The sequence below is a fragment of the Enoplosus armatus genome, chromosome 9 (assembly GCF_043641665.1).
Source record: "Enoplosus armatus isolate fEnoArm2 chromosome 9, fEnoArm2.hap1, whole genome shotgun sequence".
Lineage (NCBI taxonomy): Eukaryota > Metazoa > Chordata > Actinopteri > Centrarchiformes > Enoplosidae > Enoplosus > Enoplosus armatus.
This window is the reverse complement of record NC_092188.1, coordinates 18,144,082-18,156,266: the sequence shown is the minus strand read 5'-3', so window position 1 is coordinate 18,156,266 and position 12,185 is coordinate 18,144,082. Positions and strand designations below refer to the sequence as shown.

At 41.5% G+C, this 12,185-nt stretch overlaps 1 protein-coding gene across 1 annotated transcript; it reads right to left on the bottom strand.

Moving 5' to 3' along the window:
- Positions 1 to 69: 69 nt before the first annotated feature.
- washc5 (WASH complex subunit 5) lies at positions 70 to 11,686 on the bottom strand. The gene is made up of 28 exons (XM_070911964.1): positions 11,486 to 11,686; positions 10,901 to 11,046; positions 10,574 to 10,658; positions 10,263 to 10,363; positions 9,673 to 9,865; positions 9,352 to 9,504; positions 9,053 to 9,166; positions 8,416 to 8,587; positions 8,106 to 8,233; positions 7,710 to 7,839; positions 7,244 to 7,356; positions 6,415 to 6,581; positions 5,948 to 6,023; positions 5,656 to 5,766; positions 5,024 to 5,164; positions 4,439 to 4,519; positions 4,148 to 4,249; positions 3,611 to 3,790; positions 3,313 to 3,437; positions 2,998 to 3,160; positions 2,719 to 2,821; positions 2,545 to 2,624; positions 2,275 to 2,378; positions 1,921 to 2,050; positions 1,707 to 1,803; positions 997 to 1,150; positions 718 to 805; positions 70 to 481 (listed from the first exon to the last, which is right to left on the bottom strand). Exons 1-28 carry the CDS (start codon positions 11,669 to 11,671, stop codon positions 425 to 427), a joined length of 3,480 nt encoding a protein of 1,159 aa, XP_070768065.1. The 5' UTR covers positions 11,672 to 11,686; the 3' UTR covers positions 70 to 424.
- Between the last annotated feature and the right edge of the window lie 499 nt (positions 11,687 to 12,185).

Sequence of the window (12,185 nt, the reverse complement as noted above, 5' to 3'; positions counted from 1 at the left end):
ATCAACTGATGAGAAACAAAACAACAACGTATTATGAACAATAATATTTATTAATTAATTTCGCTGAAATGAAACAAAGTGACAATATACAAAATTGGCAAGTTATGTCAATGAAATGTGTAAGTAAACAACTCAATAGGCTTTTTTTCATGGAGGACACTGAAGCACAGTTGTAAAATCATGTAAATCAATGAGTGAAGGCTGAACTCCATTTAGCTGCTTCACTTTTAGGGTTCTGGTATAGTGCATCCTGGGTCCCTGTCACACTGACATGGCTTACTGGAACACTTGAATAGAGTGAAGCAATCGTTAATGTTATTGGTAACACCTGTGCTTTTCAGTATGACAAGTCAAAATGTCAGCAATGAAAAAAGCCTATGGCAACAAAAGCATCATTTTCTGATGAGATGCTTCATCCAGATCTTCACAGTATAGTTCTGAACTCATCAAAAATGAAACTGGGCACATGGGCTTCGGCCACCTTTAAGAATAGAGAAAATAAAAAGAAATACACTTTATTATTATATGTGTTGTATGATTAACCATTTCTTACAGCTGAATGGTATTATATCTTACTGTAAAACAATACAGCTGCTAAACATATTAGGGTAGGATCATCAGAAACCAAATCTCCGGTTTCCCTGCCACCTCCAGTTAATGCAAATTGTTGTCATTTGCTACATTTTTACAACATTACTAAGGTTAAAGATGTCCTACCTTGCGTGACAGTTTTGTGTACTTCACATAGTCTTCCAGGAACATCAGAGCTCCCACCACATCAGAGGGCATGTCAGGGATCTTCTGACTATGATGGGGGTCAAATGGAAACTCAAATGTGAGTTCATAAAGCCATAACAGGATACATTTCATAATATAAGTATTCAGATCAAGCAGACAAAAAGAAAAACAATATCCTAACTTCAAACTACACAAAAGGAAGTGTTTAAACATGCAATTTTAGTAGTTATTCCAAAGCAGTCAAGTCTGTTTTGTTACCTTGTGCACTGCTCCATGATAGAGCGGATAAACTGACCAATGAGAGCCAAGAACTGGTGTGTGTATCTGGAGTGGAACTGCTTGAGCAGGGTGAGCAGGCCGAGAACTAGCGGAGGCCAGTCGACTGGGTCTGTGGCTTTCCTGCAGGTCATTCCTGGGAAAACACAAGACGTAAGTCGTGTGGTCATTTACATGTGGACGCAGCCTATCATACTGTACCAGTAAGTCTGGCATACTGACGAAAAAATCCACCACAGAATTTGTCACTATTATGCCAAGAATCTGGTGTGCTCATATTCCTTCCTGGTCCAAGTAGTGATTTTCTACAAACACACTGTGTGTACAGCTAAGTAGCCTACCAGCAGCCACTAATGGGTGTTATACCATAACCCAGGGACTACAGCTGGAAATTAGCTAGTAGTTAAATCTCGTACAAAGCATCTTTTCTCTTGTTTTGAGATGAATGTATTTTATGCATGGTCCCTGGCATAAATACAATTAATTAAAAAAAAAAAAAAACTGGGTGGCAAAGCTGAAAGCTGAAAGTGACATGTACCCTCACATCTATAAAAACATGTGCAGACAACTGCATACGAAATACCTCTGATGATGTGGTGGCGCATAAACATAAAAGCTTCTCTTAAACATCAACTGTCATAGCACACTGGTACAATAAGAGCTGTAATATAGTACTGACAAAAAAAACTTGCCTTGGTTTTTGCTGTACTGAAGCTTAGGCAGCTGAGCAATGATAAACAGGAAGTTGATGATGGGGAAGTAAGGTAGGCGCTTTGTGGTGATGTAGATCTGTGAGAAAATGGTGAGAGCATTCTGCCATGTATAACCACATTCAAGAAGTGACAGAAAATAGACAGACAGAGACTGCAGACGATAAACACTAATCACACTGTGTGATCTCCAGACCTTGTTGAGTGGGTTGTGAATGCCGGCAGCCTCCAGGTGGGCAGTGATGTCGTACAGAAGAGTGTTATCCTCTTTAGGGTAGGGCAGTGATGGATCCTGGTAGTGAGCTTCAATGTCTGCCAGCAGAGACCTGGCAAGTTCACAGTAAGAGTGAAAATGTATGTGTTAATTTCTATGTATATATATATATATATATATCATGAGTCTATAGGCCATAAAGATAAGCAACATTTCGGAGCAAAGATAAGCAACATTAGAGAAGATCTCTAATGATAATAATTATATTGTAACCCAATTACAGAGATGTTAAGAGAAGCGGCACTATGTGCTCTGAGGTGGTGAGACTGGACTGACTTGTTGAGGTTTTCCAGGGCAGCAGCCAGGTGTTTGGAGTCAAACTTGCAGGAGTAGTTCAGCTCATTAGCGATCTGCTGCCTGAGAATCTGCATCTGACCAACCTACAACAAACACATTTATTTAACATTTTTTATTATTTATTTAGCATTAAAGATTGTAAACGCAAAGCTAATGTTTGATTCGCAAAGAATCTACATCACATGAACATCTGAAAGGTATTCATCATTATTTTCTATTCACAACATAGAGAATGTCATGGACCAGTACCTTCATGATGGCCTCCAGGTATGCACCCCAGATCTTCTGGGTTTTGGCCACAGCACTGGCGTACACTTTGCTGGCATTAGCTGTTGCAGAAAAAAAAACACATTGATTCTTCTCAAGGAATAAAAAAAGTTCCTGGCAGGTTGTGGGATTTCCTATGAAATAATGAATACTTACCCACGATGCCCTGAACTGGGTTGACAGCACCTAGCATGGCTTTAAAAACATCCACCACAGCTTTGTCCCTCAGGATGGTCTTTTGAAGCATTGTCAGGAAGTTCTGATGGGAGAAACAGGTGGCTATATATAACAGTGCAGATATACTCAGGTATGCATATACCATACATAGAATAAAAGCCCTTACAGACCTGGAAGAAAGACCCCCTGCTTATTTCATTAAGAGCCTGATGGTAGCTTTGTCACACGGCCTCAGACCTTTTTTTAAAGACTAATTACCTGAAGTTCCTTGACAATCATGAAGCAGAGTAGGCGGTCTAGTCCGTTGAGGCCAAATGTACCCAGGGTGTTCTGGATCTCAGAGAACAGCCTGTTGTTGGTGACCTCCTGGTGGCTCTTCAGGTCGTACCAGGTGTTCATCTGGTCGATGTAGCATGTTACCCTGTAGAGAGGACCAACGTTTGTCACTTTATAAATAGTGCAAGATTCAGCATCTACTGATATGACCAACGCCTGTATCTCCATTGTCAGATTAAAACCCAGTTGTTCTGAGAGAAAAAACTCTATTTCACTGTTATAATTGAGGAGACATACTTGGGATCAGTGATTCGGAGGATCTCTCTGCAGAGACGGCCGATGAAAGTGGCAGACTCGTCCACAGAGGGAAACTTCGGGATGGGGATGTGGGTGGACTGATGCACACTCTGCCAGTCCTGGATCTGATTGGAAGCAAGGAGAGAACCAATCAATCAACCCCCGTTATTGACAAATAGACAAACACCCACAGTGTTTCCTATTGATTACAGGGGGATGAACTGATGTCAGTGCACTATTCAGGGATGTGATCAGAAGCAGTAAAAAGCAAAAAGCCCGCTGCTGTCTTAAACCTGACCTTGGCCCTGAGGAAGCTGTTGCATTCCTGCTCCACATTGTAGTTGATGATGCGGGACACTTCCTCCTGCCAGATTTTAAGGCCGTAAATGCTGACGTAGTCCTGGATGTACTCAAACGATCGGTAGAACCCGTCCATGGTGGCCGCCATCTCCTTCAACTTGGGCATCAGCTCACTAGGCTAAGAGAGTGGAAAAGTCTTGTTTAGTCTCATCTTTTAATTCTTCCCTGCTGTTACCCGTGATTCTCACCAGGCAAGAGGACACGGACCTTAGTTCATATTTTTTTTAATACATTATAGCGAGCCAGTAAAAAGATGTATTCTGGGTTGTATTCAGGGGAAAACCTGGAATTGTAAATTGTTAATTGCTTTTGTTCTGTGTCTTGGAGAAACTTCTCCAGTTCTATTAATAATTCAGTGGTTTGATTTGACAAATACCAAATATGTCACAAACTTGCACTCAAGATTGATAATGCACTGCAACATATTAACATAAAATTAGGAGGTGATCAACATACAGCAGATCTGATGTCTGACCTTAGCCTTGGGGTTGAAGATCAATCCTTTGTGCAGAGCATAAGCTACCCTCTTCACCAGCTCTTTCCTGATGCCATCCTCCAGAAGCTGCTTAGGATCCACCTAAAGCATCACAGCGTGTTAGTTAAGTAAAATCCACCACAGTAACTTATTCTCAAAGTGCACTATGGCTGATGTCAACACCAAATCCCTGCCTGACATGTTGGAACAAAGGTGTTTTCATCACCGTGCCAAAAGCAAAGGCTCAAAACTTTTTAACAAGTCCAAATATAACTTTATCGCATCGTCTACCTTAATGATCCCAACAAGAGTGGTCTTCATCATCAGGATCCCCTCAGTGAAAATGGAGATGTCATGGGTGAGTTTTGCCACCTGTAATCACACGAAGCAGAGGGATGTTTAGGCACAGAAATGACAGAATCCAGTGAACCTTAAATTAAATCAGTCCAACGTCAAAGTAATAAAATTGGCAACGCTGTTTAAAATATAAAGTCAACGTCTAGTCAATAGTTAAACTAAAATGTGCCTTTTCAGTATCAGCCTGACAAATTCTAATTAATGCAATTCAAGAATGCCTCAGCCTTCACAATCTGTTTCCATGTCGAGCTTTCTTTTCCAATTAGCATTTCACATCAAAAGCTGTGAGTGAGATCGAAAAATGTTCAGAAATGCCAGCCAGTATGATTGCCTCAGACTCACATACAGCACGAGTCGACATCAAAACAGAACAACTCGAGGCCTCTCTTACTGCTTTTGATTTCATTGAATATCTGATCTGATCTTTTTTCCATTACTTCAGTGACATTCTGAGAAACACTCCAGGCGCTATATGCACGTTGTATAGCGTGACTATTTCAACCACAACAGTTGCTTTACTTCATAGCGAGCCCCGAGCTGGGAGTAGTCCTTTAGCTTGTCCTTATCCAGCCGTGTGGGCACCTCCATGATGTCATGGATCTGAAGCTTGATGATCTTGGCCAGAGAGGTGAACATGCTCTCTGGGATGATCTGCAGCACCTGGAAACAAGAAGATAAAATACCCAAACTGAGCGCCAACATGAATCTAACGTATGTTTCAGGGATTTTTTTTTTAAGACAGAAGATTCGACATAAGTCTTCAAAAGCAGATGGCGCACGATGCTGCAGATGAGACACAAATCCTCTGGCATAAAGTAACATGACGTGTGGCTGATGAAACCAGAAGGTAATAGCATCTTAAGGTACACATCCACTAAGTAGCTGCTTTTGGATAAATGTGCCAAACAGATGGTTTGTAGAAACATTAATCATGACGGCAGCTGTTACTGCAGAGTTACTGAACAATTTGCAACATGCAGAGCTCATTTGTTAAAGTTGTGAAACCATTTTAAAACCATGTTCATTTATGAGTGCCACAGGAAATGTCAAAGAGGGTGTCCTCTCTGCTAAAAACCTTTAGATATAGGAGCTACTTTGGTAAGATCATAGAAAACATGACTTATAAATATATATATGTTAATATACGGTACCTTCCTGACATAAGACACCAACTCTCCAGAGTAGAACTGTGAGACGCTCAGCAGGTCAGCACTGTTGGCCTGATTGATACGCAGCAACGGAAGGTCCAATGCAGATGCCAGCTGCTCACACAAACACACACACACACACACACACACACACACACACACACACAATTATTCTTTTAACATCCCAGGTAACAATTCTTAAAATGAAAGCAAAAGAATCAATTATTTACTGCTGTTATTCTTTTGTCTATGTGCGAGCACATGCGCATGTGTCTTGGGCACAAATAGTCCTCACCTTCAGAAATGTAGCTCTCAGTTTGGTAACCATGGACGGGTTGACTCTGATGCTCTCCTGCATTATTGATGTGAAGCTGCAGAATAAAACATAAGGCAGAAAAAAAACCTGCTGAAATCTGCTATACAGACAAAAACTAAACACAACCGAGTTAAATGAAAGTCAAAACAACGGCAGCACTGTGGTCCTCTTGATGGTTTATATAGAAAGCTAAGCAGACTGTCTCACAGAATGTCTCATTGTCTTTGGCTGACCATGTGAAAGACACATCTGTCACTAACTGAATGATATTGAGGAGCTTCTAGGAGAAAAGTAAAAAATATCCCAGAAAATCAGTTACTAATATGGCATTTAACTGCAATATCAAAGATCCATTTTCACTTTGTCGTTTTGTTCATGGTTACTTTACCTTCTCTGTCTTTACCAGTTTTTCCGTATTGCTTTAATGTTTATCCGCAAGTATGTACCTGTCAATTATTTGCCATGCGTAGGACAGGTCTCCAACTATCTGCATGGTAATGAGAACTTCTTCTTTGATGTTGATGGTGCGGATCATTTGGTGCAGGAACTTCCTGGTGTCAGCCAGGAACTGACAGACCTGCAGGTTTGACTCCAACTGGTGGAACTCCTGAACCTGAAGACCAAGAGAGAAACATTTGTTATCTACACACATAGCTGTACTGAAAACAAACAACACTGCAGTCACATACGGTATCTGTGTCCAATGATTGTAAGCACTCCCCTGGCAGACTTATTTTCTTGATGTTTTTCACATTCTCCATTGGCGCTTATTCAATTTCTGGCTCATGAGGATAATTTGGTGCTGGCCCAGAGGACTGTACCCATGGACTAGCTAATTATGTAATCAGTTATCAATGGCTATATAAATAAACATAACCCACTGTTTGAAATTTTTGTGAAATCATATTTGTTCCATTTCCTATTTCACAATAAACTGTGGCAGGATAGACAGAAGAAAAGGAGAGCATTACAATCCACTGAGCAAACGAGACATCTCTATTATGTATTCTGATGCGCCTCTATTTATATGCATTTCATAGCAGTTCATTTTGTCTCTCTGTTTAGCTACCGTTTGCATACATTGCTCTTGGATTCCCTTTACAGTTATATGCATGAAGCTAAGCCTATCAAAGTAACTCTGGAACTGCAAAATAGTATAAAATGATTCCAGTAATGTTCCCAAATTCAAATTCTAAGGTCAAAAGACTCCAACGCTATTTTAGCTAACCATTTCTTAATGATCAGCACTGTGAGAAAATCCCTTATCTTCCTCACCTCAACAAGAGCCTGTATGAGCTGAACCGTCTTCCTCCCAGCAGCCGTAGAGTCCTCATAGTTCAAAGACTCAATCTGCTTTGAGATTTCTCTGAACCAGGCCTGTAAGTTCTCTGTGAGGAGTGATACAGGTGCGTAGGACAAGTGGAGAGAGAATAATATCAAAGTATTTTTCACAAGCGGTGGTTAGGAAAATTGGGTCTCTCTACTAGAGCTGGAGTCGCAATGTCAGTAAGAAGAAGTAAGTATGACTGATGTGAATCTAATCCGCCGCCCCCTGCATGTGTGTCCTTGATGCATTTTTTCCATGTTGTTTCCCTGCCTCAACATTTTTTTTCTGAGCTTAAACTCATTTAAGAATTTGTGTTCCAACACTGAAATAATCCATGATGTTCAGAGCATGAAACACTGCATGGCTGAGGCTCCTTTAGTCCTTCACCTTATCCATCCCAATAGTGCAACTCACCATTTTTCTCCACCCTGGTAAGAGGTTTGACGCCCGAGAAGACTTCGGCCAGCTCAGTCATTCTCTCTGATCCCTCCTTCTTATAGCTCTCCCATTTGATCTGCTTCTCCGACAGCATCTGCTTGAACATCTGGAAGAGGGACAGCACAGATGCTGAGTCAATGAGGAAGGATTAGTCAGATGAGATGTGTAATGAGAACATTAAATTTGTGTCCTCTCTTAGAGATAGACTGGCTAGCCATATGCTGCCCCACTGTATGCAAATAGACGACAGCGCGGACACGCCTAACGAGAAACACAGTTGGCTGGATTTCACTCTGAAGTCCAGTATGTTCCTTGTTATCCCCCCATGTTTTTCCAGTCATCATTCACATGATCTATTTCTGAGACTCTCACCTCTTTGAGTGTGAACTCAAACTGAGCAGTGTCTAACAGCAGCTGGAACAGGATCTTGGGTTTGTACTTTGAGTCGTTGAGCACTTGGTCTTTGATCTGACGCAGGCGCTTGTTGTTAGGATCATAGGCTGTAAGAAAATGGCTCATTTGAGTACATTTTTAGTCATATCATATTTTAAAAGGTAAAGTCACAAGTTTGAGGTCTGAGAAATGTACTATATGAACTTTACAGCTCAAAAAGTGAAATTAAGGCTGTTTAGAGAAAATAAAACATCAATTTCTAAACGAAAAATCTGCCCAATATTCTCACCCGACTCTGCAGAGTGCAGCATCAGCCAGCGGATAGCAACGTTGCAGTCCCTCAGACAGTTGAGTAGTTTGGGAATGTTGTCCAGGATGATCTCCTCCCTGAGGAAACCTTCCTTCAGCAGCTGCTGCACCTGAGGCCTCAGGCTCTCCACGCTAGCTGCATATCGAGTGGCCTAAACACACAGTGATGGCGGTGGTGTTGGTTGGGAGATACGGTTAAAAGTATGTTTCATCTTGGACGATGAATCATTATACACTCTTTCCCACTAGTGGCCTTTAGGAAGCATGGCAATGTCGGCAGATGACACACCAAACGCGCATTACTCAGTTGCCTCCTCCTGCTGAGGCTGCAGAGTTCTTCATAATTATGACAATGGGGATCTTTGTTAGTGCCTGTACTTCAATGTGAGCTTATGTACATTCACCATCTTCTTAACAAACTTTTAAAAGTGTCTTTCTAAAGTCACCGATTTGATTAATACTCCATTTAGATTCTGCACAGTCACATTGGATGACTTACGAATTCTGCTGGCACAGTTATCAGTACCTGCATACAATAGAGCGCCGCACTGAAGGACTGTCAATTGACAAAGCCAAAGACTGTGTGACATTGAAGCCAATCCGATTATTTTTAATACCTGCTCCTTGATGTTAGCAGAGTCCAGGGTGTAGTTGAGTGCAGTCTTGGCAGCTTTGTATGGTTCCCAGGCCTCCACCAGGTTCACCGTGATCCCCATGTAGATACTGATAACCTGCAGACAGACAACACAAACACTGAGACGAAGCAAGACAAACGCCAAAACATAACACAGTGCATGCCATAACATTTCACACAGTTGTTTATATTCATTTCTAATCTACCAGCAGGACACTATCGGCGCAGATTAAGCCTACAGAACGTCCATTAAACAATTCTACCATATAACAAACGTCTTACCCAGTTGTCAGGGAAGTACTTGTCCACTATCTCCCTCATCTTGGCCTGCTGGGTGTGCAGTATGGAGGGGCTGAAGTAGAGGCAAACATACAGCATGGCTGCCTGGTTAGCCAGCGCCGTGCTCCGATGCTCTGGTAGAGGGTACGCAGACACCTGATGGGAAGAGAAATGGGATTTTAGGTCCAGTCCACGACATTTGACACAATCTATGCCCAAGTTGTCTCATAAAATCTGTAACAAAGGAAAACTTTAATCTCACATTTGTCATTTCAGTTTCTTGAAAGTTCAAAATGTTAAAAAAAAAAAAGAAATGTTTCTCACTTGGTTGTATATGTCGTCCGAACGCAGCCTCCCGATGACCATGCTGATGAAAGTGGTGCTGATGGGAACTCTGTGGAAGTAGCTCTCTGGGTAGTTGGCTGGCCGTTTGGCTCCAGGTTGACTGGAGTAGCCGGTGCTGCGCAGGAGCTTGCAGATGTCATCCAGGTTGGAGTCGCCTGACGAACGGGCAGCACTAGAGAAAACATGAAACAATTAAATAATGGGAGACAATTTAAAGACTGAGGCAAGTGAGGACAAAAGTTGTGTTATATTTATATATAAACTAATATTTTAATTATTTTAAGTAAAATAACATCTCAGAACACTGTGAAAGCAAGATGATATTGTATCACATTTCAAGCATATTTACATGAAGGGGTGATATTTCAACCGAGACACAGAAAGAGAGAGATAAACAGAGATCAGGTACACCAACTGTAATGTTCACTCTGTCTAACATTTTAAGCGACGGCAGCTATGAGTCAAGTAAAGTGACTCAACTTGGCTGTGAGCAGGTGAATTGAGCACAGTATCGAGCGTGTGAGTCAGCAAGAGAATGTCGCCTGCGTGTGTGTGGGAGTGTGAGTCACCTGTATCTATAGTAGGAAACGAGCATCCTCTCTCTGACCTCCCCTTCAATTTTCTGGTCAATAACCAGCAACATAACCCCATAAAGGTAGAGAGCCTCACACTGGGTGGGAGAAAAAAAAACACATAATCATCAACTTCTGTTGTGTTTCAGTGTGTAATTCTGAAGGCTAGGCATGGAAATATATCCTCAAATCAGCAACACAGCCAATTCATTCTGATGTGAACTCATCACAGACACTTAGAAGATGTAATGTTAGCTTGTTCCTGTAATGTTATAAATTTAAAACTGATTTGCATATGTGTTACTTACTAAAAGCTGTTTCCCATCCTCATTTAGAAGCACAGTCTCCAGGGTCTGCTGAATATAAACACCCTCATGTAGGTCATCCAAATATCTGAAGAGAGGAGGAAATCATATAACAGCATCTTGTAATACAGTCTTTATCATGTTTTGTGGTTTAAAAAGGAGAAAAGGAGGGAGGGAGGGAGTGTGAATCAAGGTCAGGGCTTTTTGTTATTTATTTTAATAGGACAGCTGGACAACAAGTTTTCATATTCTGAAGAACTTTTACTCTTAAATGGACTGAACTGAAAGCGATCTGGGGAAAAAATCCTCCATAGCCCTGTCCTGTCTTACCTGTTCAGATCCACTATATATTTGTGGACACTCTCAAAAGCCAGATAGAACCTCGACAGAATCTCAATGTTGTTCTCTCTAAACTCTTCATCCAGGTCTTGAAGCTCAGGTTTGGCTTCCAGCTTCCCCTCGTAATACTCTGGACCCTGTCAAAGAAGCAACGTCTTGAAGCAAGTGCAAACGATACCCAATCAATACTCATGTCTTTATGAAAATGTACACACGGCTCCCAACAAAGGGGACAAGATAGAACAGCTGTTCCAATGAGAAGGCAATTATTTTTACACAGACAGAGCTAAAATGTTTGTTTATGTCCTGAACCCCAGGAAAAACTTACAGCAGCCCTACAAAGCCAATGCTGATATGCAGTTAATGCAACTGAAACAAAATTATCTCCACCTCCTAATAGCCGACTTCCATTTAAATAAATAATGACTTGAATATCATGTGCCTACTTTCCTCAAGTCTACAGAATGTCATGTAATTAGGTTGTCACTTCAGCACTTGTATGTTAAGTATGTTAACTGTAGCTAATTGTTCAAGGCCACAGATGTCTAAGGACGCCTGCCCTGATCAAATCCATACCTTAAAGTAGCTGAAGTCACAGATGATGTCTCCATATTTCTGCTGATCACTCTTGTCCTTGAGCCTGAAGACTGCAGGGATGAAGTCAGAGAGGCGCAAGAGCTCGGCAATGATGGCATTTCCTCTGGAAACTATCCGGAGGATGGCCTGGCCACACAGGTTGTTCTCCGCCAGGAAGTCCACCATAACGGCTGGAGGAGGAGGAGGAGGATGATGCACCAAACAGCCACACCTCGAAACTGTGTTTCCGCAGAAGACTGACTGCTCGGACACTCCAGCTAAAAAAGAGAAAGGCAGGGAGGATGTTTGAAAACAACAGTTCAATTCAAGACTTTCTGATGCAGTTTTTATCTTTATTTTTATCAACCAAACAGACTAGTTTCAGAGTCCTTGGGGAAGACATTGAATGCCTGCCAGACTGGTCCTGGCTGCTCCTGAGACAGGCAAATAGAAAGAGCATCCTCACAAAGAGGTTTAGGTTGTAGCCATTTACTTTAGAATAACCTTCACTCGATGTTTAGTAGGATCAGACTACATGAGAATGGATGTTTTCTCACACTAATTTTAACAATGTTTAATGTTAGACCTAAAATGTCTGTGTTTGTAACATTTTAACACCTCTAGGTTTCACAATGTCCAGGTTTCTTGAAGACACACCAACACACATTGAAGACATACCACACTTTGGCTTTTAATAGGC

Bases quoted from the DNA above. Each gene is read 5' to 3' on its own strand.
- washc5 (XM_070911964.1), bottom strand. From the start codon at position 11,671: ATGGTGGACTTCCTGGCGGAGAACAACCTGTGTGGCCAGGCCATCCTC. The intron at 4,250-4,438 runs GTAGACGATGCG...GTGATGCTTTAG, and splicing joins CTCTTGTTGGGATCATTAAG to GTGGATCCTAAGCAGCTTCT. The intron at 1,804-1,920 runs GTCTGGAGATCA...ATTTTCTCACAG, and splicing joins TTCACAACCCACTCAACAAG to ATCTACATCACCACAAAGCG.